This window comes from Anolis carolinensis, chromosome 2 (assembly GCF_035594765.1).
Source record: "Anolis carolinensis isolate JA03-04 chromosome 2, rAnoCar3.1.pri, whole genome shotgun sequence".
Classification (NCBI taxonomy): domain Eukaryota; kingdom Metazoa; phylum Chordata; class Lepidosauria; order Squamata; family Dactyloidae; genus Anolis; species Anolis carolinensis.
Window position 1 is genome coordinate 189,762,294 of NC_085842.1, and position 26,103 is coordinate 189,788,396.

General features: G+C 42.4%; 1 protein-coding gene across 14 annotated transcripts in view; it reads right to left on the reverse strand.

Annotated features, from left to right (window-relative positions):
• The window catches only part of supt20h (SPT20 homolog, SAGA complex component), a 52,354-nt gene extending 29,694 nt beyond the window's left edge, over nt 1–22,660 (reverse strand). For 3 of the 14 annotated variants that reach the window (XM_062971363.1, XM_062971366.1, XM_062971365.1), the window contains exons 1-8: nt 22,513–22,659; nt 11,841–11,926; nt 7,707–7,791; nt 6,716–6,751; nt 4,316–4,374; nt 4,110–4,176; nt 3,476–3,605; nt 2,838–2,941 (exon numbers count right to left, since the gene is read on the reverse strand). In XM_062971363.1, the coding sequence (XP_062827433.1) occupies nt 2,838–2,941; nt 3,476–3,605; nt 4,110–4,176; nt 4,316–4,374; nt 6,716–6,751; nt 7,707–7,709 (399 nt within the window). In that variant the 5' untranslated portion in view covers nt 7,710–7,791; nt 11,841–11,926; nt 22,513–22,659. Of the gene's footprint in view, nt 1–2,837; nt 2,942–3,475; nt 3,606–4,109; nt 4,177–4,315; nt 4,375–6,715; nt 6,752–7,706; nt 7,792–11,840; nt 11,927–22,446 lie in introns of all 14 variants that reach the window. The other 11 variants (XM_062971364.1, XM_062971360.1, XM_062971367.1 and 8 more) reach the window with 8 other exon arrangements.
• Nucleotides 22,661–26,103: the final 3,443 nt, after the last annotated feature.

Genomic DNA, 26,103 nt, shown 5'->3' on the forward strand with positions numbered 1-26,103 from the left:
ATGAACACCCAAGCCCTTCAGGAGTCCTCCAAACGAGCCCTTCTCCAAACAACACTCAAAGATCATCTGCCCACAGAACACCCCAAAAATGTTGAGGAACATTGGAACAAACTGAAGACCTCCATCATCACAGCCTGCAAAGAAACCATTGGATACCAAACTAAGAAACATCAAGACGATAACAACAAAGAGATCCAACAGCTAATTGATAACAAAAGGAAAGCCTTCCAAACATGGCAGAGAGACACCAACTGTGCTGCCAAGAAAAACATCTATGCCAGTGCAAAAGCTGAAGTCCAAAGAAGGACCAGAGAACTCAAGAACATCTGGTGGACAAAGAAGGCTGAAGAAATCCAACACTTTGCAGATACCCATGATGCTCAGGGATTTTTCAAAGCCATAAAGATCATTTACGGACCAAGAAACCATGGCATACAGCCTCTACGCTCGTCAGATGGAACCAAAGTTCTGAAGGACAAAACATCAATTGCACTACGTTGAAAAGAGCACTACCAGAACCTGCTGAATCGCAGCTCCAATGTGGCCGAAGAGACCCTCTCACAAATTCCACAACAACAAATCAGGGATGAGCTTGCAGCACTGCCTAGTTTGGAAGAAGTTAGCAATGCCATCAGCCAACAAAAAAACAACAAAGCCAGCGGACCTGATGGGGTCCCTGCTGAAATCTTCAAAACGGGTGGACCTGAGCTGATACAACAACTCCACCAGCTCATTGAAAAGGTGTGGGTGACCAAGAAAATCCCAGCAGACTTCAAGGATGCCACCATCATCACCCTTTTCACAAAAGGGGATAGAACAGACTGCAGAAACGATTGCGGTATCTTCCTTCTAACCTCCGCTGGGAAAATCTTCACAAGAATCCTTGCAAACTGCCTTCTCCCTGTCTCAGAAGACACCCTCCCAGAATCCCAGAATGGCTTCCGTCCCTCCAGAAGAACAGTGGACATGATCAGCTCCAAGAAAAATGCAGGGAACAAAACCAACCTCTGTACATGGCATTCATTGACCTTGCAAAGGCATTCGACACAGTGAATCGCAGCGCTCTCTGGACCATTCTCCAAAAAATCGGGTGCCCTGACAAATTTGTGAACATCCCGCAGCTCCTCCATGATGCCATGATGGAAACAGTCTTGGACAGCAATGGTTCCCAAAGTGACTCATTTAAGGTGGAATCAAGTGTCAAGCAGGGATGTGTTATTGCCCCAACCTTATTTTCCATCTTCATCGCTATTATACTTCACCTTGTTGATGGGAAGCTTCCCACCGGTGTGGAAATCATCTATCGGACAGATGGCAAGCTATTTAACCTCAGCGGGCTAAGAGCCAAAACCAAGGTCACCACAATATCTGTTATAGAATTCCAATATGCCGATGACAAGGTAGTCTGTGCGCATTCCGGAGAAGACCTACAAGCCACTCTAAACACCTTCGCAGAAGCATACGAGAAGCTCGGCCTCTCACTGAACATCGAGAAAACCAAAGTGCTCTTCCAACAGGCACCAGCTAACCCCTCTGCAATGCCAGGAATACAGCTTAATGGTGTAACATTAGAAAACATTGACCATTTCCGCTACCTTGGCAGCCACCTCTCCACAAAAGTCAACATCCACATTGAAATACAACACTGCCTGAGCTCTGCGAGCGCAGCATTTTTCAGAATGAAGCAGAGAGTGTTTGATGACCGGGACATCCGTAGAGATACCAAGGTGCTTGTTTATAAAGCCATTGTCCTCCCAACCCTGCTCTACGCCTACGAAACATGGACGGTCTACAGATGTCACACTCAACTCTTGGAGCGTTTCCATCAGCGTTGCCTCAGAAAAATCCTGCAAATCTCTTGGGAAGACAGGTGGGCAAATGTCAGCGTGCTGGAAGAAGCAAAGACCACCAGCATTGAAGCGATGCTCCTATGCCATCAACTCCGCTGGACTGGCCACGTTGTCCGAATGCCTGATCACCGTCTCCCAAAGCAGTTGCTCTACTCCGAACTCAAGAATGGGAAACATAATGTTGGTGGGCAGGAAAAGAGATTTGAAGATGGGCTTAAAGCCAACCTTAAAAACTGTCGCATAGACACTGAGAACTGGGAAGCCCTGGCCCTTGAGCGCTCTAATTGGAGGTCAGCTGTGACCAGCAGTGCTGTGGAGTTCGAAGAGGCACAAATGGAGGGCTTAAGGGAGAAACGTGCCAAAAGTGCCAACCCTGACAGGGACCGCCTTCCACCTGGAAACCGATGTCCTCACTGCGGGAGAACATGCAGATCAAGAATAGGTCTCTTCAGCCATCTATGGACACACCCCCAGGGTGGAAGACAATCATCCTCGAACTACGAGGGATCGCCTAACGTAACTAGTCCAGCAAGACACACATTGTAAATAAACCTCCATGCCCCTCCCAAAATGTTTTTCCAAATCACATTAAAACTGTGAAAACAGTTGTACGATTTTGTGCACTCCAACAGCAATGGAACTGAGGTGGGTAAGGAATTTTTTGCTAGTTTGAATAAGGTCTTAGTTTGCAATAAAAATGACCAGACAACTGGGTAGGAAAGTGCAGCTATAGAGCTACCCCCCCCCCCTTTTGTTTTCTGCCCTCTCACTACTTAATTTATGAATCCATTTCTATCAGTATACCACAAGGAAACTAAATACAAACACAAAACAAAATATTATTTTCAGTTCTATACATTGGCTTCTAGGGTGGCTGAATAGCCACTCAGTACAGACAGCCGCACAGTAATTAGAACTGCTACTACTATGTAATGTGGAATGCAAAACCAAATCAAAAATCAAGGACATCCTTGCAATCTTTCAAACCTGAGATTTTTCCAGCAGGTCAACTAAAATAGGGGGAAGTTCTTCAGAATCCAAATATTCGAGTAATTCTCCTTCTTCATAGGGAAGCCGAATTGTTTCTGAATCTGCATTAAAATGAAAAATACCCTTCAGCAGGAATTTACTGAGTTTCTTCAACTGTAAGATGCCATTGATTATAAATCACACCTTGATTTCAGTACCACCACCGCCAAAAATACAAAATATACACCTGAGATTCTACTTTCAGAGATGTTTATCTAGGGAAAAAGTATTAGAACTAAAGAAATACAGTATTAATTCATTATTCTTGTTTGCAAGTGTCTGTTTTGCTTAAAATTGTGAACTCAATATGCTACAAGCCACTGTACATTAAAGAGAACATGCAAATGAATTATCTAGAACAAGACAAAGCTCACCCTTCTTTTAATTATGGAAAGAATAACCTACTGGAAGAAAATCTGTAGCACACAAAATATATAGAAAGCCAAAATATGTTTTGCAAGTTGTATATTACATTGTTTACAATATAATTATTTCAGTTGTTTTTTTCTTAGCTAAAGACAATACCAAATATTGTTTTCAAGGCCACAGATTGCAGTGCGAACAAGAATTCAAGAACTAGCCACTGCAAAGATTACCTGAGCCATTCTTTCCTCTGAGCATCAGCGAATAACCTTCATTTCCTGGATACAAATTCACGACCAGGCACGACAGTGTTTCTTGCATAACAAGTTTTTCCAATAAGTTCACATTTCGTCTCAGCTTCTGCTTTAAAATGGGAACCACTCATGAAGACAGAAAATATTGAAGCTTACACCATTATAAGAAATTTCTCATAATTTTCATGCAAAAAATCTACTTTTGTCTATCTATGTTTTTATTTCAACAGGATAACATATATTTATTTCATTATTTAGGCATTCTCTGGATTTACACTGCATCTTTCTCCCAAATTAAAAGTGAATAGAAATACACAACTAAAAATCAAAATAAGTTACTTGGAAAACCAAGTGAGGAATTTGGATTTAGTTAGCAGGCAACTGTGACTGCTGTTCAAATCATTTCCATGTCCTAGAGGTCAACTGTAAGAAAAATTCAAACAATTCACAAAACAGTATATTCACTTTGGGAAAATGTATTCTAAAGACAAGCAATATTTCAAGCAATATTTAATGCCACATTACCCTCAGACTGGGGGACTGATCACTTCATGACAAAACATTTACTATTACACAGAAGGTCTGGAGTGAGTGTTCGACAAATTCTGCTTACCTTTATTTCAGGTTCTTTATCACATTCTTCTAGATAAAGTTCATACAATTTTTGAAATACTGATTTCCTAAAATTAAAAAAAACGAGTCTTTTGAGTATCAGGTTCAATGAAATAAACCACAACCCACAAAAGCTTGTGACCAAGTACACATCTTAAGTCTTAGATTGTCCAGAATCCTGCTGTTTAGATATTAAAACCTTCTCACCTTCCACTAGATGAATATTTTCTTTTGGGGGGCCTCTGACGTGCACTCTCAATGATATACTGAAAAAATGACAAAAAAACTTAAGCGATGCACTAGTACGCAAGACAATTTCAAAGCCTTATCCTTAAAATGATGCAAGTAGTTTTAATTAAAGCGTGAGTGACTTCCAAAGCTACTAAAAACTTTATTTTATTACAGCAGTTATTTGCCTTGAACTTTTTTTCCTATATATCATACTTCAACTGTAAGATGCCACTTATTGTAAAATGCACCCTAATCTCAGTAACATTACCAACAACAAAAATACATAAGCTACACCTGAGATTCTAAGATGCACTCCATTTTTAGAGATGTTTATCTAGAAAGAAAGTGCATCTTAAAATTGAAGAAATATAAGAATTCCTTTTTAAATGCTGAAACAATTCTTATAACCAATCCACTTGGTGATCAAGTCAACAAATCACAACACTGGAAGAAAATCCTTTAAAAATATCAATGTTGTTCATAATAAAAGCATGTAAAATAAACTAGTACTTAATAAGAAAAAATATTTAAAATAACTAAAGTAAAATCTGTACAACAATTAAACAAAGTAATTGTAAGAATTTAAGCTTCATAAAGTGAAATAGGAAATGATTGGGTAAACAAAGACATATCCAGGTGATGGCATTGGAGGCCTGCTCAATTTCAATGGAAAACCATTCCACAAGGTGGGAGCCACAACAGAGAAGGCCTTCCTCAACACCAGTCAAATAAGCCAACCTATTTATTTATTTCATCATTTCTACCCTGCCCTTCTCACCCCTCAGGGGACTCAGGGCGGCTTACAACATGAACATATATATCAATTTATATCATGTTTAAAAATCCATTTAAATTAAAAACTTACATTAAAATTGAGAGCTTACATTAAAAAACGTACATAGTTATACATATAAATATACATTCAGGCGCGTTTCAAATCCAAGTGGGGCAATCAGTGAGTAACCTAGACTGTGGGACAATAAACAGAGCCGCTTCCTCAGAATGCATGGAGAAGGCAGTCGCTCAGACAACCTGTTCATGGGTTGCAAAGGGCCTTATAAACAAAAAGCTTGGTATCTAACTCACAACCAATGCAAATCTTTATGCATACATGTTATATGTACAAGAAAAGAGGCAAATGCTAAGCAGCCCGGCTGATGTACTCTTCATTTGTTGCAACCTGTAAACCAAGTACAAGGGTAGACCAACACAGAGCCCATTACAGCAGACAATTGTGAAGTTTTGGAAGAGTGGATGATTGTAGGCAGACTTCGCCTGTTCCAGGCTGGCAGTATACCAGAAGCTAATAGCAAGTGGGCTTTGCCACTCAGGTCATCTGAGGATCCAAATGATGTAGATAAATACAAGAACACCCCTGGGTTATATACCTATCCCTGCAAGTGAAATAACTTCCAGCTTCTCAACCCAGGAACCACCTGTACAAAGGAACTCTTTCCAGGATTCAGTTTTAGCTGGTGATAACAAATAAATAAATAAATAAATAAATAAACTTTATTTATACCCTGCCCTCTCTCTCCAGCCCTTATTCAGCCAATTAACTGCTACAGAGACTAGTTCAGACAGTATATAGTTCCACCTAACTCAGTTGTAACAAAGATGTAGAACTGAGTGTTATCTGTTTATGGATGCACAAGCCCTAGCTCTCTGGCTAACATTCTCATGTAGATGTTAACATACAGACAGGACAGGAGTAGGTTTGTGGCATCCCATAGGTTATATACATTATATATTTCTTTTTATAAGCATCAAAACTGAGCAAGAAATTCTTAAGAGCAAAGATAGCAGCTTTTAAAATAAGGGTTCCATTATCAGTTAGTTCCGAAAAATGTTTGGAGACATTTCTAACTGGTGGATGAAAAAGCAATTTAAACTGAAAAATCTTGGCATAAGTCATTGTTTCATTTTATGAGGGGGTATTAATAATTTCATTCCAAGTCAAGGATATGATAGACTGTGAATACTTCTTTGCAGCTATACTCTTTTACTGTAAAAGCTGTCACTTTTAATTTTATCCCAGGTGCTTTATTTTATAGATTTTGGGGGTACATTTACTAACAATTACTTTCGTTTATTAACAAAGTTGAGTGTTTCAATGTTAACAGTAAACTGTCATTATATGAAAACAGAAGTAAAAGTTTCCAAACCCCTCTTCTCAGCCCTTCTAGAAGAAGCAAGGACTGAGGGAAACATTTGGATCAGAATTTGTTCACATCATAAAATTAGTGGTCTGCCCAAATGTGAGCTATACATTCGTGTTTCTAAAACAAATGTTATTGTATGCAGAACAGCAACAGCACCATCCAATGTTAGTATTTTAATCTCAAAGTATATGCATAATTCAAACAATCTACTTACCTCAGCACGATCCAGAGCACATTCTAAAGCTTGTTGCTACAAAAAAGATAAAAGCTTTCTCAAATTAATATTACTAGGTAGATTTCTTTAAATATCGTATTATACGTGTTATTTCTTTTATAAATGAAATGATCACATCTATCAAACTAATTTTTATATAACATATAAAGACTGAAATTCTTAGAAGAGTCACCTGAAATTATTTAGACTGCCATGACAGTTGTTTAAGAAATCTATTATCAGCCATAATGCTATTACAGGCAATCCAGAAAATACTGGTACAAGTTGAGTATCCCTTATCCAAAATGCTTGGAACCTGAAGTGTTTTGAATTTCAGCATTTTTTTAGGATTGTGGAAAACCTACATTTGCATTTAGCTACATAGTGAGATAACTTCAAGATGGGACCCACATCTAAACATTAAATACATATATGTTTCACGTACACCTTACACACATAGGCTGAAGGCAGTTTTATACAACACTTTTTTCAAAAGTATGCATGAAACCAAGTTTGTGTAAACTGAACTATCAGAAAGCAAAAGTGTAATTATGTCAACCATCCATGTGGACAATTTTGGAATATTTCAGAATTCCAGAAAAGGGATATTTCACCAGTACAGGGGTTTATATAAAATGTTTTGTGGGAACATGAGCTTTGCTGAAACAGAATAGAAAATAAAATGTATAACTAGCATTAAATATGCAATATGGTCTGATGCACACATGTGGGGGAGAAATCCTGCAAAGGCTGTAGGATTACATTGCTTCCAACTGCCCACCAGACCAAAATCTCCTGTCCTTTTTTAGCAGTTATGCATCAGGACAGCAGTCTTAGTTATATATAAGGATTATCCGGACACCAGTTTAATCATATCCTTAAATGAGCAAACTGTAGTTTGAAAATACATTTTGTATCACAGTTGACAAATACATTCTTTTCTAGTCACATATTTCCAAAACAACTTAAAAGTAGAACAAGGAAATATTACCATTCTGGCTGAGGTTCTGGGACAAGAAGAACCAAAGAAATATTTAGATTCTGAGAGAGGAAACCATGTTCAAGGTACCCTAAAGCTGATGAAAGACAAAACATTTATCACACAAGAATGAAGGCATTCTACTAAAACTTAACTTTCAATGATTGGCACTAGATATTTTGAAGAGCAGACTTTATATGTCCATTTACTAGGATGAGACACTGGCCAATAAAATTAAATCATGTTGGAATAACTATTTTCCTCATCTAGTCAGGTTAAAGGTAACGGTTTTCCCCTGACGTTAAGTCCAGTCATGTCTGACTCTGGGAGTTGGTGCTAATCTCCATTTCTAAGCCGAAGAGCCGGCATTGTCCATAGACACCTCCAAGGTCATGTGGCTGGCATGACTGCATGGAGCGCCGTTACCTTCCTGTCGAAGCGTACCTATTGATCTACTCACAATGGCATGTTTTCGAACTGCTAGGTTGGCAGAAGCTGTAGCTAATATCGGGCGCTCATTCCGCTCCTGGGATTTGAACATGAGATCTTTTGGTTCGCAAGTTCAACAGCTCAACTCAGTGAATAGCCTTGCAGCCTCAAAGCCTGGCAGTTTTCTTCTTATGGGAATCCTTGTTTGGTGAGCTGGAATACAATGGAATAGGCTTGCTGCTTGGACGCTTGGGTACTTGCATTCTAGGGGGATGGTTTTTTGGGCTGCTAGAATTGCAATGAATAGCCTCGCTGCTTCAAAGTCTGGCTGCTTGCTACCTAGGGGAATCTTTGGTTGGTCAGCTTCAATAGTACAGAGTAGTATCACTGCTTCAAAGCCTGGCTGCCTTCTACCAAGTTTAATCCTTTGTTGGTCTGGTTGAATTGCACTGAATACCCTTTGCAGCTTCAATGCCTGGCTGTGTTATACCTCGGGGAGTCCTTGTTTGGCGAACTGGAGCAGCACCCTCAATCAAAGAGCCACTTTGAAGCCTGGCTCCTTCCTTTGTAGGGGAATCATTGTTTGGTCAGCTTGAATTGAGCTAAATAGTCTTGCAGCTTAAAAGCCTGGCTGCTTCCTGCCTGGGGGAATCCTTTGCTGGGAGGTGTTCGCTTGCCCTGGTTGTTTCCTGTTTGGAATTTCCCTGTTTTCAGGGTGTTAGTCTTTATTTACTGTGCTGATTTTAGAGATTAGATTGTTCTGTATTATTATACCACAGTAATGATTATATATTATAGTTATAATCTTATTTCATCTGCTTAGAACTGAATTATATGAGGCCCTTTCTACACAGCTGTATAAAATCCACACTGAACTGGATTATATGGCAGTGTGGACTCAAGATAATCTAGTTCAAAGCAGATACTGTAGATTATCTGCCTTGGTATTCTGGGTTATATAGCTGTGTGGCCTTGAGTCTACACTGCCATATAATCAAGTTCTAATCAAATAATTTGTATTTCATAGGCAGTGTGGAAGAGGCCTAACTGAACCCTGAATATCCCCTGGTGCCATTGTGGCCGAGGGGGTTGCTAGGAGAGAAAGGGGGCAGGGCCTACCCTTTTGCAGCAGGGCTGAAAACGGCTCTTTCTCATCCTCTAATTTGCATTTTATTTTTCTAGGTTTATTTTTTGTTTGAAAGACGTAGATTGGATGATTATGTCTTTTGTGGCCAAATTTGGTGTGATTTGGTTCAGTGGTTTTGTTGTTTACTCGGTCCTACAAATGTACATTGCATTTTTATATATACAGATTAGTCCACTTAGTGAGTAGAGGGGGACTATAGGAAATGATCTTTGCCAGTTAAAACATAAAGTGAAGCATCTTCACTGCTGCAGAGCAAACACAGGAAGAAGTAGAGAATCACATTTAGTGCTTTTGAGTTCTACTGAAGAGAAGGATTTGCCAGGCCCCTTCTACACTTCCATATAAAATCCAAATTATCTGCTTTCAACCGGATTATATGGCAGTGTACTGTCAAATAATTCAGATCAAATCAGATAATGTGGATTATCTGCTTAATAATCTGGATTATATGGCAGTGTAGATCCAGCCTAACTTGACAGCAAGCAGCCAGGGGAAGGAATGATGCTTATTTCACAGCTGCTTGTCTTTGCTTTGAAAAATGACACCATTATGTGATATGAAAAAGTATGATACTATCTGTATGCAGTGGCAGCTATGGGTTATTTGACTGCCTTCAATCATTAGGCTAGACATCTTCAAACTGTGGCCCTCCATCCGAACAGGGCTTCTGGGAGTTGGAGGCCCAAACACCTGGAAGGCCACAGTTTGAGGATGCCAGTATTATTATTTATTTACAACATTTACCCTGTTTTTTCAAAAATAAGACAGTGTCTTATATTAATTTTTGCTCCCAAAAATGTGCTAGGTCTTATTTTTAGAGGATTTCTTATTTTTCCATGAAGAACAATTCACATTTATTGTTGAACAAAAAAAAATGAACATTGCACTTAAAAAACCAGAAATTGCCTTTAGCTGGTATCTTCCAATCCTCAAAGGTGCTGGTTAATGGAGAGTATTGTATTTTAAAAATATTTTTGTTTTTAATCTGAAATGTTTTTAATACTAATGATGTTTAATACTGTTTTAATATCTGTATATTTTAAATTGCATTGTAATGCTTTTAATGTTAACAGCTTTGTGTCTCCCTATGGAGAGAAAAAGCAGTATATAGAACCCTTCCACACAGCCATGTAACTGCTTTGAACTGGAGTATATGGAAGTGTGGACTCAGATAACCCAGTTCAAAGCAGATATTGTGGATTATCCGCCTTGACATTCTGGGCTAGATGGCTGTATGGAAGGGTCCTGAGTCCACAATGCCATATATTCCAAAGCAAAGCAGATAATGATTTTATTCAGCTGTGTGGAAGGGGCCCAAGACCCTTGGGAGTTTGTATCCAAGTTTGAAGAAGGAGAAGGCAAACAGAGGCAGGACTGGGGCAGTTTGGGGGGCGGAACCTTTCTCCGCGGCTCCCGCAGACATGGCAGCGGTAATAGGCATCCTGAGGGCTGCTCAGCGAGTAAGCCCGCCTGGGGAGTGAGGCGAAAAAGAAAATAAGGAGAAGGGATGCTGGAGGTGCTGTAAATAGCTCTGGGCAGAAATGTGACCCCTCACCACCCAGTTCCCAGTTCCTTCACTCCTTTTCTACATCCCAACATGGGGAAAAAGAGATACTGGATGAGGTTATCTCCTTCTGGGAATCTCAAAAACTTTGCTAGGTCTTACTTTCGGGGGAGATCTTATATTTAGCAATTCAGCAAAATCTCTACTAGAACTTATTTTCAAGGGATGTTTTATTTTCAGGGAAACATGGAATATATCACATTAAGCCATCAACCAACAGTTCTGACATTTACTGGCATGCCATGCTGGAAATTTTCAGATTTAAGATCTGAGGGATTTCTATTCAAGTCACAGGGAGAAATTAACCTTTGGGAAAAAAACTTTCATTTGAAAATGTGAAGATGTGAACTAAGCTTTTACTATGAGGAATTTCTTTAGGGTGGCAAGTAACACTCATATTATTATTTTTTTGAAAAAAAAACCCCCTTAAAATGGTGGTTAGTGTGGTTATTAGAGAATCTCAGAGTTGGAAGAGACCCCCAGGCCAATTGAAAACCTATATCTTCCTGGTCAATTTCAATCTGCATTTCATCTGTGGATTTCAACCTGCATTCTAACTCTGTGTATCTCATTGTATGTCTTTTAATAACACTATGTAACAAAATCTGAAAAAATATCTGTTTGAAAGTATCATTTCCTGTTTAATTGTGTGGTACTTACTTTGAAAGTACTTGTTACATGCCAGAAACTTCATTTTAGAGGCTGCCACAAACTATGTTGAACTGTTTGTGGCCTGATGCGATATTTATTGAAAAACTATACCAAAATGTTCTCCAAGGTGTCCAACAAAAACAAGATTTCTGGCAGGCCTACCCAGTCAATTTTAAGTTGTGACTTTTAATCTGCATTTCATCAATTGATTTTAACTCCTATTTTAGCTCTTCGTATCTTGTTGTATGTCTTTCAATAGTGTTTATCTCAAAGTATTAGGCCTATTCAATAAACTCAAAGAGAGAAAATATGAGGAATGTATATGCAAAGACAGCAAGCTGGAAAGTATACTCACAAAAGGACAGAACTTGCTGACTGAAAGGTCAGTGGTTCGAATCCGGGGAGCAGAGTAAGCTGCTGTCAGTTCCAGCTTCTGCCAACCTAGCAGTTGGAAAACACGCAAATATGAGATCAATAGGTCGGGAAGGTAACGACGTTCCATGCAGCCATGCTGGCTACATGACCTTGCAGGTGTCTACAGACAACGTAGGCTCTTTGCCTTATTTATTTATTTGCAACATTTATACCCCGCCCTTCTCACCCAAGGGGACTTAGAAATGGAGATAAGCACCAACCCCCAGAGTTGGACACGGCTAGACTTAATGTTAGGGGAAAATGAAATCTTTACCTTTACCTACAAAATAAATGGCAAAAGGTCCCCTCACAAAATAAACTATAGAGGAAATAAAGAAGGCAGTTAAGAACATTAAATTGGAAAAATATAGAGTTAGAAAGAAATTTTATTTGGAAATAGTACAGGACACCAGCCCAATTATCAAAGAAGGGAATTGGATTAAGCCCAATATGTTGGCACTGTAAAGCAGATAAAGGTTGGTACACCCACATATGGTGGGAATGCCTAAACGCAACAACTTTTTGTGAAAATATAATAAAGAAAATTGAGAAATTATTCAACATACCAGTTCAGGTAAACATGGAATTTATGTTAATGGCAATAACAGAGAACAATATTAGTGTAAAAATCAAGACTTATTCAAAGCAATGATCCTAGCAAGAAAGGCAGTAATAAGTAATAACCTGTGGGTGGAATCTGGAAAATTGAAACAACTACCCATTTGATCAAGCCTAATTGGAAGTTATAGCATGTATAGCCCAAGAAGGTACACAGGATGGTAAAACTGAAGAAATTAAAGAGAAATGGCAAATGTATATGGAATGGATAGAAAGTAGTGAAACCAATATAGATATTGGACAAAGATTAAGAAAATTCTATACATGTTTAAAGATACTGTAAAGATATAAGGGGGAATGTGGTGGAGGGATGGTGAAGGGAGAGTGGAGGTGTTATGATTGAGCCTCATGGCTCTGTTACTGACAGACGTGGGCGTAAGACTCCTCGAGAGTCAGATACTCTCGAGGAGCGAGAGAGAAAAAGACTGCGAGACATATTTGCAGCACCATCTGACGAGGAGTCTTTCGAAGGGTTTACGGAGAGAATGGAGGAGGGGCTGGTTAGCTCAGAGGAGGATGAGATGGATTGGACTCGGGTAAGGGAGGAAGTGGGTGCCACTGGCCATGATGGGACAGAAGATGAATGGGGACCTTCAGGATTAGACCCATGGTTTAGCTGGAGGGATGGGACGGGATCCACAGCTGGAGATGCTGTTGGGCGTAGTCAGAGGTGTTCCAGCTCTGACGAGGAAAGTGATGAGGAAACGCCCGGGTTAAGGAGGACAGCTGACAGTGATGAAGATTTGTAACTGGCATAAAATGGGGCTTGAGAGCAATTGCAAATTGCGTTGGGCAAGGTAATCTGGGCAAACGCTTGGGATCCGTGTGTGTGTGGGACGCTTCCCTGAAGACTTGTGTGCTTTCCTGTGCTGTGACGTAAGTTGATTGGAATCCAGGGTCAGACGGCGGGAGGGATTGTGTGGGCATTTGTTTGTGCAAACCTGTGCTTACTCTTATTAGCTTGACCTTCCGTCGTCTTCTTGACGGACGCCATCTCCTGCTTTGAGAACTCGGACTGAACTGACCACGGCTTGTCTTCCCCCCCTTCTTGGACTTGGAAAAACTACAAACGTCTGCTTCTGGCTTTGATCTACGGAACGGAACTGGTCTACTCAACTGCTACAATCCTTGGCTGATTTACTCGTGTTGGAGATCCTGTCTGCTGTGTGTGTGGGGGAGCGACGCAAGTTACTCTAAGCACAGTGTTGGCAGCAGAGAGGAATCTGCTGCCAATTAGTTGCATTCTTTGTATCTTTTGTTCCTTGGCTTTCGTTTCGTTTATACCCAGGCTGAGCAAGCAGTTTGTTTTTACCCGGATTAAACTCCGGTTTAATCCGGTTTATCTTTTGAACATTTACTTTTGCCCCTTTTTGCTCCTAAAGGCAAAAAACTGCCTGGCCCTTGTGTTTTACGGGCATTTTTGAGTTCTGTAATCTAATAAACTCTGTTACTTTGAATCTTGTGGCGTTCTGTCCTTGACAGATTGCCCAACGCCCATAAAAAGTTTATTGCAGCAATAAACCCGTCAGGAAGACGATGGATGAGTTAAGGGCCAAAGTAGACCAATTGCAAACGGCTTTTACCGTTAGCCAAACAGCTCAGGCTGTGAAAGGACATGTTTTGACTCCTGAACGCTTTGACGGAACCAGGTGCAAGTTGCCAACCTTTTTGGCACAAGTGGAGCTTTATTTTTCTCAGCTCAGTGCTCATGCTTTTCCTACAGACACTAGCAAGGTGGCCTTTATTTTGAGTTTGTTGACCGGTCCCGCAGGACAATGGGCCACTAATTTAATTTTGGGAAATGACCCAGTCAAGGACAATTTGAATAATTTCAAAAAGTTGTTAACTGATACTTTTGGGGATCCTCTCCGCACGGAGAACGCTGGGTGGGCTCTGTATCGGTTGAAACAGGGAAAGGGGACTGTTTTGGATTACTTAAATAAGTTTAACCTGTATCGCCACCAGCTGGATTGGGGAGAAAATGCATTCATGCTTTTATTTACTGCCGGGTTAAGTGATATGCTCCAGGATGAATTAGCACGCTTGGAGCCGGCTGAAAGCTGGGACGCCTTAGTAGCTAAGGTGCTGCGTTTAGACGCAAGGTTCGAGGCTCGTAAACACTCAAAAGCAATGTGTGCGCCACCCATGCATGTAACCAGGGCACCTGTGGTGATGGGGGAAGAGCCCATGGAGCTTGGGGTCTTTAAAAAGCTGTCTACAGAGGAAAAGAGCCGTAGGAGGCAGCTGGGCTTGTGTTTGTACTGTGGGAATGCTGGGCATTTTGCCAAAAATTGTAATGTGAAACCTTCCCAGCTTTCGGGAAAAGGCCAGCCCTAGTGCGACGTGAGTCCAACGCACTAGGGCTCCTCAAGCAGTCAACTGAGGGGAGGAAGCATGTTTTCGTACCCATTACATTATCTGTTGGGGGAAGGGAACTTGTTTCTACTTTGGCACTGCTGGACTCAGGGGCTACGGTCTCCTATGTAGATATTGAGTTTGCTAAGAAGCATGGCATTCCTAGAGTGCGCAAGGCATGCGACGTGTGGGTGGAAGGAGCAGATGGGAGACTGCTGGAGACTGGGGTGGTTAACCATGAAACCTCAGCAGTAACGTGGGAGGTGCAGGGAGTAACGGGAACGTTTGTGTGGGATATTACGAGCTTGCCTAGATATGATGTGATCCTGGGGATGGATTGGCTAGCTGTAGTAAACCCACAAGTAGATTGGGCAACACGTAAAGTGATCTTAAAGAGGCAGGACTGTTGCACTCTAAATGTTACTCATTCTGATATGGAGGGAGTGCCTGCTGAGTATGGGGAGTTCTCTGATGTATTTTGTAAAAGAGAAGCGGACAAATTACCACCGCACAGGCCATATGATTGCGCCATCAAGTTGGCAGAAGGTGCGAAACTGCCAGCAGGGAGGCTGTATGCCTTGACTGTACCGGAAAGGCAAGCTTTGCGGGAGTTTCTAGATGAAAATTTAGCCAAGGGGTTTATTCGCCCATCTAGTTCTCCAACTGCGGCACCAGTATTCTTTGTAGCCAAAAAGACTGGGGAACTTAGGCTGGTCTGTGACTATCGGATCCTAAACAAATACACCATTCGGGATAGGTACCCGCTCCCTTTAATCTCGGAACTGTTATCAAGGGTGCAAGGGGCTAAGGTCTTTACCAAGCTTGACCTGCGGGGGGCCTATAATTTAATCCGTATACGGGAAGGGGATGAATGGAAGACGGCATTTAACACGTGTTTCGGATGCCACGAGTTCCGAGTCATGCCTTTTGGGCTTTGTAATGCTCCTGCGGTATTCCAGAGGTTCATGAACGATGTGTTCAGGGACCTAATTGACCAATTTTTAGTGATTTATTTGGATGATATCTTGATTTTTTCTAAGGACGAGAAAGAACATCGTCAACATGTCAAGCAGGTTCTGCACCGACTGCGGGCTAATGGGCTTTTCGCCAAGGCTTCCAAGTGCGTCTTTCATGTGCCTGAAGTGGAGTTCCTAGGTCATGTAGTGTCAGGTAGGGAACTTAAAATGGACCCACATAAGGTTGACGCCGTCAACTCATGGCAGGAGCTGAAGACTAAGAAGGATGTACAAAGGTTCTTGGGTTTCGCTAATTACTACCGGGAGTTTATTCCGAATTTTGCAAAGCTCACGGTACCTTTGACGCAGCTTCTGCGCAAGAAACAGCCATTTGTGTGGGGGCGGGAAGCTCACGAGGCGTTTCTACAACTAAAGTCTAGTTTTCAATCGGACAACATACTAACCCATCCTGATGTTGACAGACCGTTCGTGGTAGAAGCGGACGCTTCTAGCTACGCGTTGGGGGCTGTATTGTCTCAGAAGGATTCCTCAGGGACCTTGCGTCCTTGTGGATTTTACTCGCGGCAACTAACACCCTTCGAGCAGAACTATACCATATGGGAGAAGGAGTTGTTGGCGATTAAGGTGGCGTTTGAGGTGTGGCGGCACTGGCTTGAAGGGGCACGGCACCAGATCGTGGTCAGATCTGATCACAAGAACTTAGAGCACTTGCAAACAGCAAAGAGGTTAAACCAGCGTCAAATCCGCTGGGCTTTGTTTTTCTCCAGGTTTAACTTCAAGGTGCAGTTCGTGGAGGGGAAGGCAAACTTGCGGGCCGATGCTTTATCCCGCAAGCCGGAATTTAAGACCAATGAGCAGGTAGTATGTCAGACCATCTTGCCTACTGCCTCTCTGTGTGTTGTAGATAATGAGCTTGGGTTACATGACCAGATCCTTGAGGCTCAGAAGGATGATGTGTGGACTCAGGAGCAACTGATGCTGCTCTCTGCAGGTAACCGTACCATACTGCCGCATCTCCAGGATCAAGACGGGGTATTGGTGCGTAGGGGGCAGGTTTACGTACCAGTGGGGACCCTCAGGCTGGAGGTGATTAGAGCCCACCATGACGAACCCATGGCTGGGCACTTTGGCAGGTTCAAGACCGTACAGCTTATCACCAGGAGCTACTGGTGGCCAAAGATGCGGCAAGACATTCTGCGCTTTTGTGACAGCTGCGCCGTTTGTCAGCAGAGTAAGACGCCTGTTGGGCGCCCTAGAGGGTTGTTATCGTCTTTACCTGTTCCGGAGAGGCCATGGCAAATCATTTCCATGGATTTTATTTCAGATTTGCCTAAGTCTGGGGGTTATACTTGTATTTGGGTGGTGGTGGATTTATTTAGTAAACTGGCTCATTTTATTCCTTGTTCAACCATTCCGGCGGCCCCTACGTTGGCCTTACTATTTACAAAGCACATCTATCGTTTGCACGGAGCACCCGAGGTGATTATTTCAGATAGGGCTCCGCAATTTGTGTCACGCTTTTGGAAACACTTCCATGAGTGTTTGGGGACTAAGTTAAACGTGTCTTCAGCTTTCCATCCGCAAACGGATGGACAGTCGGAACGGGTTAATGGGCTCTTAGAGCAGTATCTGCGTTGTTTTTGTTTAGATCAACCCACGGCTTGGGTAAAGTGGTTACCGGTGGCGGAATTTGCTTACAACAATGCGGTGCACACGTCTAGTCAGCATACGCCATTTGAGCTAACTTATGGTTTTCACCCACGGGGAGGTGTGGCGCCGTCGACCAATGTGGTCTCTTCGGACCCTGTGTACCGCTCTTCGGAAATGGCTGCATTGCATGATGTTGCCCGTCGCTTACTGTTGGAAGCTAAGGCAACGCAAAAGACTCAGGCTGACCGCCACAGGCAGGCAGGGGAGGAGTTGGAAGAAGGGGATTTGGTGTGGTTATCTTCCAAACATATTAAACAGGCTGGGGGAAAGTTTGCGCCTCGGTATTTGGGTCCCTTTCCTATCGTTAAAAAGATTTCTTCTGTTGCGTTTCGTTTGCGTTTACCGTCTAGTTTAAAGGTCCATCCAGTCTTTCATCGTTCGCTGTTGAAACTTGATACCTCTAGTCGTCGTGGTGCTATAGCGGAAGGTATCACTGCCACTTCTCCGCCATCGGGGGAGGAGGCCTTTGTGAGAGGGGATAGTGTTATGATTGAGCCTCATGGCTCTGTTACTGACAGACGTGGGCGTAAGACTCCTCGAGAGTCAGATACTCTCGAGGAGCGAGAGAGAAAAAGACTGCGAGACATATTTGCAGCACCATCTGACGAGGAGTCTTTCGAAGGGTTTACGGAGAGAATGGAGGAGGGGCTGGTTAGCTCAGAGGAGGATGAGATGGATTGGACTCGGGTAAGGGAGGAAGTGGGTGCCACTGGCCATGATGGGACAGAAGATGAATGGGGACCTTCAGGATTAGACCCATGGTTTAGCTGGAGGGATGGGACGGGATCCACAGCTGGAGATGCTGTTGGGCGTAGTCAGAGGTGTTCCAGCTCTGACGAGGAAAGTGATGAGGAAACGCCCGGGTTAAGGAGGACAGCTGACAGTGATGAAGATTTGTAACTGGCATAAAATGGGGCTTGAGAGCAATTGCAAATTGCGTTGGGCAAGGTAATCTGGGCAAACGCTTGGGATCCGTGTGTGTGTGGGACGCTTCCCTGAAGACTTGTGTGCTTTCCTGTGCTGTGACGTAAGTTGATTGGAATCCAGGGTCAGACGGCGGGAGGGATTGTGTGGGCATTTGTTTGTGCAAACCTGTGCTTACTCTTATTAGCTTGACCTTCCGTCGTCTTCTTGACGGACGCCATCTCCTGCTTTGAGAACTCGGACTGAACTGACCACGGCTTGTCTTCCCCCCCTTCTTGGACTTGGAAAAACTACAAACGTCTGCTTCTGGCTTTGATCTACGGAACGGAACTGGTCTACTCAACTGCTACAATCCTTGGCTGATTTACTCGTGTTGGAGATCCTGTCTGCTGTGTGTGTGGGGGAGCGACGCAAGTTACTCTAAGCACAGTGTTGGCAGCAGAGAGGAATCTGCTGCCAATTAGTTGCATTCTTTGTATCTTTTGTTCCTTGGCTTTCGTTTCGTTTATACCCAGGCTGAGCAAGCAGTTTGTTTTTACCCGGATTAAACTCCGGTTTAATCCGGTTTATCTTTTGAACATTTACTTTTGCCCCTTTTTGCTCCTAAAGGCAAAAAACTGCCTGGCCCTTGTGTTTTACGGGCATTTTTGAGTTCTGTAATCTAATAAACTCTGTTACTTTGAATCTTGTGGCGTTCTGTCCTTGACAGGAGGAGAGAAAATAAAAAATGTAAAATGAATTAATTTTGTAAAATAGGTGAATAGATAATACAGAAATACTTCAATATTTACAATGTATACACACAATAAATGTTTATTACCTATTCACAGATCGTGCTATTATGTACTCAATAAAAATTATTAAAAATAAAAATAGTGTTTTATCTCTGGTTTTCATGATGTTGTGATCTACAGATGGAACAAATTAAAAATTTTGGCCCAAGAGCAAGTGCTGGTTGCTGAAGCTGATGAACAACTACACTGTATCCTGTCAGATCCCTAAAATCTGGAGGAAAGCAAGAGTTGTCTCCATTTTGAAACCAGGCAAAGACTGTAATGATCCAAAAAGCTATAGACCAGGGGTCCCCAAACTAAGGCCTGTGGGCCGGATGTGGCCCTCCAAGGTTATTTACCTGGCCCCTGCCCTCAGTTTTAGACTTAGGCTCACCCAAAGTCTGAAATTACTTGAATGCACACAACAACAACAACAACAACCACCTTAATTAACTTGAGTATCTCATTGGCCAGAAGCGGACCCACACTTCCAATTGAAATCCTGATAGGTTTATGTTGGTTAACATTGTTCTTATTTTTAAATATTGTATTGTTCTTTCATTGTAGTTGTTGTTGTTGTTGTTTTGCACTAAAAATAAGAAATGTGCAGCTTGCATAGGAATTTGTATTTTTTTCAAATGATAATCTGGCCCCTCAACAGTATGTAGGATTGTGGACCAGCCCTCTGCTTAAAAAGTTTGAGGACCCCTGCTATAGACGAATCTCCTTGTTGTGCCATCTTTATAAAGTTCTAGAGACAATCTGTACAGAACTATGGAAAAAATAGACCCATTCCTGATCCCACAGAAACCTGGTTTCAGGAAAGGGAAAGGCTGAACATCACAAGTGCTGAACTTGACTCAGCACAGAGAAGATGGTTTTGAAAGACAGATTACAGGAGCTGCCTTCATAGACCTGTCATCAACTTATGATATACTGTAGTAGATCATCGCCTCCTCCTGAAAAAAATGTATAATATCACAAAGGATTACCATCTCACCCGCTTCATAGGAAATCTGCTACAAAAAAGGAGCATTTTTGTTGAGTTCCAGGGCCAGAGAAACATGATGAAAACAAAAGAATGGCCTGCCACAGGCGAGTGTGCTTGCTAAATCTATGTTTAACATTTACACAAATGATCAGCACTAGGAGCTCCTAGTGGTGCAATGAGTTAAACCTTTGTACCGGCAGGACTGGTGACAACAGGTCAGCAGTATGAATCCGGGGAGAGTGGGTGAGCTCCCTATGTCAGCTCCAGCTCCCCATGCGGGGACATAAGGATGGTAAAACATCAAACATCCAGCGTCCCCTGGGCAACGTTCTTGAAGACAGCCAATTCTCTCACACCAGAAGTGATCTGCCATTTCTCAAGTCGCTCCTGACACACAAAAAATCAGCCACTGCCAAAAGGGACAGAGAGCTTCATCTATGTTGACGATCATGCCATCACCATTCAAGCAGGGTGCTTTGAAATGGCTTTGAAATGGCTGAATAGGATGTCTTCGAAGCTTTAGATGCTCTCACTGCCTATTACAGGGGAAACCAGCTCATTCCTAATCCATCTAAAACACAGACGTGTGCTTTTAATCTTAAGAACAGACAAGCATCTTGAGCTCTGAGGATTACTTGGGGAGGAAACCCACTGGAGTACTGCAGCACACCAAAATACCTGGGAGTTACTCTTGACTGTGCTCTGATTTATAAGAAGCACTGCTTGAATATGAAGCAAAAGGTGGGTGCTAGAAATAATATCATACGAAAGCTGACTGGCACAACCTGAGGATCATAACCAGACACAGTGCTGCTGAATATGCATGCCCAGTGTGGAATACATTAAAACAGTGGATATGGCTTTTAATGAGACATGCCGCATTATCATAGGATGTTTACAACCTACACCACTGAAGAAATTACATTGCTTAGCCGGTATCACACCACCTGACATCCATCGGGAACTAGCAGCCAGTAATGAAAGGAACAAGGCATTGACATCTCCAGCCTATCCTCTGTCCAGATATCAGCCAGCACACCAACATTTTAAATCAAGAAATTGCTTCCTAAGATCTACAGAGATACTCGCAGGGACATCTCAGCAAGCAAGAGTCCAAATGTAGCAGGCTAAAACCCAGAACCTCAATCAGTGGCTAATGTCAGATGAGAAAATCCTTACTGGGCACACAGAAGGCTTGATGACTTGGAAGATGCTGAACAAGCTATGTTCTGGCACCATGAGATGCAGAGCCAATCTTAAGAAATGGGGCTACAAAGTGGAGTCCACGACATGTGTATGTGGAAAAGAACAAACCAAAGACCACTTTCTACAATGTGCACAATGGAGGATCTTCTCACAGCGACACCAGAGCCACTCCTTCTGGTCAAAGGAAATCTAGTATAATGCCATGTTTTAAACTTTGTTTGTGGTTTTTTATACATTACAACTGTATTCTAAATTTGCTTCTGACACAATAAATAAATAAAATGATGTTGTACACAATAAATAAATAAAATTATGTTGTATCCCACTTCCAACCGCAGGAAAAGGTAGGTAATAAATTCATCATCATCATCTAGTCCAACCCCTCTTCTGCCTTGCAGGAACACCCCATGCAAGCACCCCCGGCAGATGGCCATCCAGCCCCTGCTTAAAGACTTCCAGTGAAGGAAACTCCATTCCAAGGTAGCAGTACATTCCATTGCTGAACAGCTTACGAAGTTCTTCCCAATGTTCAGGTGGCATCTCTTTCCCTGAAGTTTATGTGCCTCCGTGTCCTTTCCGACCCATGGCGACCCTTTGACGGGGTTTTCTGAGGAAGAGAGGGTGCGGCTCGCCCGTGTCTCCAGAGCAGGCATGGGAAAACTTGGGTCCTCCAGGTGTTTTGGAATTCAACTCCCATAATTCCCAACAACCAACTGGTTGTTGAGAATTATGGGAGTTGAAGTTCAAAACACCTGGAGGGCCCAAGTTTGCCCATGCCTGCTCTAGAGCCATAATCCGGCGCTCAAGCCACGACTACCGGCCTCCTCTAGCTGCGTGGGCCTCAAACTCCCAGAAGTCCTCGCCAGCTTGCTCAATGGTCAGGAATTCTGGGAGTTGGAGGGCCGCAGTTTGAGGCCAAGATTAAGTGCAAGAGAACAGACAAGGGCAGCCCCTCAATACACGACAGCTTGCCACCTGTGAAGCCCCGCTTACTCTGACACTTCGACTTAACTACATGGCAACATCGCGAAGGGCCCCAACAACCGCGGCACCGCTCACCACAGCCGACGGCTATACCTCCCCTTTCTCCGCCTCCGGCAGCATCCCTTGGAACACCAGCTTCCGTCCCGAAGGAAGAGCCGCGCGACTGAACTCACATCTCGCGATGCTGTTAGAGCCGGAATGGCTCGCTTCTCGAGGCCACCCTGAGATCTCGCCTGCGGCCCACTTCCCGCGAGAGTTGCGGCCACTACTACTGCTGCTCTAGCTGTGCTCAATGATTGTAGGCCTGCGTTTAAGGGACGTGGGGCGTTCTTACTGAATGGAGGTGCCAAATTTTTATTTGAGTTCAAACATAAACCAAAGTAAGTACATCGAAATAAGAGTGCAAGGCCTATGGAGAAAACGTTGGTTTTCAACGAGGTCGCCAGGGCAAAGAAAATCCCCACATCTATATATATAAAAGAGTGATGGCATCAGGGCAGCGGACAAAACAACAAAACTACAGGCCCCCCAACCTTGAAATTTGACAACACAACCCATCATCCACGGCTCTAGGTTGATACCACAAAAAGAAAAGAAAAATAAAGTCCTAATTAGGGGGAGAGCAATAATTGATTTTTATCCAATTGCTGCCAGATAGAAGGCTAAGCTCCACCCACTTGGTCTACTAGCAACTGACTCACCCCAGGGGACAGGCAGACTTAGGCTTCACTTAGGCCTCTTCCACAGATTATCTAATTAATATCGCAAAGAACACTACTCTGAAAACAAGGGAATTCCAGACAGGAAACAATCCGGGCCAGCTAACACCTCCCAACAAAAAATTCACTCAGGAAGGAAACAGCTAGGCTTTAAAGATGCAAGGCCATTACATCCTAATCATTTCCCCTAATTGCAGCATTCATACTTGCCTCCAACAGACAAAAAAAAACAATCAGAAATATTGTATATTCACAACCTTTACAAAATAATATCCCCTGATGGCGCAGCGTGTTAAAGCGCTGAGCTGCTGAACTTCTGGACCGAAAGGCCACAGGTTTGAATTGGGGGAGCGGAGAGAGCCCCCACTGTTAGCCCCAGCTTCTGCCAACCCAGAAGTTCGAAAACATGCAAATGAGAGTAGATGAATAGGTACTGCTCCAGCGGGAAGATGACGGCGCTCCATGTAGTTATCCCACATGACCTTGGAGGAGTCTACGGACAACGCTGGCTCTTTGGCTTAGAAATGGAGATGAGCACCAACCTCCAGAGTCAGACATGACTGGACTTAACGTCAGGGGAAAACCTTTACCCTTGACCTTAACTACCACCAATTCCTCAATACTTTATTTCCCATACCACCAGACTTCGCCACAGCAACGCGTGGCCGGGCACAGCTAGTATAACATATAACACGATTTTTGTCCCTGGGTTGTAAATGTCATTTCCTAATTGGTTCTATCATTTAAAAACATGGGGAAAGTTTATTAAACTGCACACTTTGTCTTTGTGGGAGGGATATCCTGCAGCCCGTTTTGCGATAGTTTTTCAATGAAACTCTCATCAAGTCACAAACAATTCAACATACCCTGTTACCCTGAAAATAAGACAGTGTCTTAAATTAATTTTTGCTCCCAAAGATGCACTAGGTCTTATTTTGAAGGGATGTCTTATTTTTCCATGAAGAAGAATTAACATTTATTGTTGAACAAAAAATGATTATTTATTATATACTGTACAGTAATTGTCACCACAAACCAGCATAACCAGACAAACTGTGAATCCTATCATGATTTTCTTGTTACTACCATTATTTTAATGTACAACAGTCTATGGTACGTACATTTACCAATTCTGCATGCTCTGGTGTTCTTTTTGGCAGGCGTGCTTCCAAACAAAAACTTTGCTAGGTCTTACTTTCGGGGGAGGCCTTATATTTAGCAATTCAGCAAAACCTCTACTAGGTCTTTTTTGGGGGGGATGTCTTATTTTCGGGGAAACAGGGTAGTTTGTGGCAGCCACATACATGAAGTTTCTTGAGTAGAACAACTGCTTTCAAAGTAAGTACCATAGAATCATAGAATAATAGAATTGGAAGAGACCTCGTGGGCCATCCAGTCCAACCCCCTGCCAAGAAGCAGGAAATCGCATTCAAAGCACTCCCGACAGATGGCCATCCAGCCTCTGCTTAAAAGCTTCCAAAGAAGGAGCCTCCACTAATATGCTTTCAGAATTTTGAAACTATTGAAAGAAAACACTTTTCTTTGACATACAGTTTGAACTGAAAAACCTCTGCTCTTCTTTCATCCTGTTTTCTAACCTGAAGGATTTCCAAACATAAAGTAAATAAAGGACTGCTTTGGCAGGGTGGACATCTCTACTAAAGCAATTCTCCTCTCTGGCGTTTCATCTAATGCTAATCTTATGGTGCCTGCAAATGTGCCTTGACTGTCTTCCACTGTATTTAATACTTCCCATTCATCTATAAGAGGAAAATTAAAGTTCTGCATTTGGACAGTAGATTAACAAGTTGACTAAGGATGATTTAAATACTTTGAAACATCCACAAAAAGATGTCTCTGTTAAGACACTGGTTTCAGCTCTGTAGCACTTGTAAAGGGTGTTTGCATTGCCCCTATGACTACCACGCAGTTAAAAAAGGCTTAACACTAAAGCCAGTATTGCTACACTTATTCTATGGTTTGAGTTGGCTTTCAAAGTGAGTATCGCACACAATTTTATGATCAAGTGAAAGAAGAAAGTGCAAAAACTGGGTTGCAGTTAAACATCAAGAAAACCAAGACTATGGCAACAAAACTGATTGATAACTGACAAATTGAGAAAATGTGTAGGTGGTGACAGACTGTATTTCTAGGCGCAAAGATTACTGCAAATTGAGACTGCAGCCAGGAAATCAGAAGACGTTTGCTTCTTGGGAGGAGAGCAATGACCAATCTCGATAACATAGTGAAGAGGAGAATCATCAAACTGGCAATAAATGTCCACATAGTTAAAGCAATGGTATTCCCCATAGTAACCTATGGATGTGAGAGCTGGACCATAAGGAAGGCTGAGCGAAGGACAATAAACGCTTTTGAACTGTGGTGTTGAAGGAAAATTCTGAGAGTGCCTTGGACTGCAAGAAGATCCAACCAGTCCATACTGCAGGAAATAATGCCCGACTGCTCACTGGAGGGAAGGATATTAGAGGCAAAGGTGAAGTACTTTGGCCACATAATGAGAAGACAGGAAAGCTTGGAGAAAATAATGATGTTGAGGGAAATTGAAGAAAAAAGGAAGAGGGGCTGACCAAGGGCAAAATGGATGGATGTTATCTTTGAAGTGACTGGCTTGACCTTGAAGGAGCTGGGGGTGACAGCCAACAGGGAGCTCTGACATGGGCTGGTCCATGAGGTCACGAAGAGTCAGAAGAGACTGAAACAACAACACTGCACAATTACACAGAAAATAATATATTCAAACCAGGAACAGGTTTTTTTTTTAAAAAAAAATTGTTACGTAGTGTAATCAAACCTGAATGGCAGAGCATTCTTTGACTGGTTCATTTATTTCCATTGGTTCTGCCTTGAACTTTTACATTGTAACAGTGTAACAATTTGAACAATACAATTGAACCCTAAAGTGATTATGACTCTGGTCCCATCTACA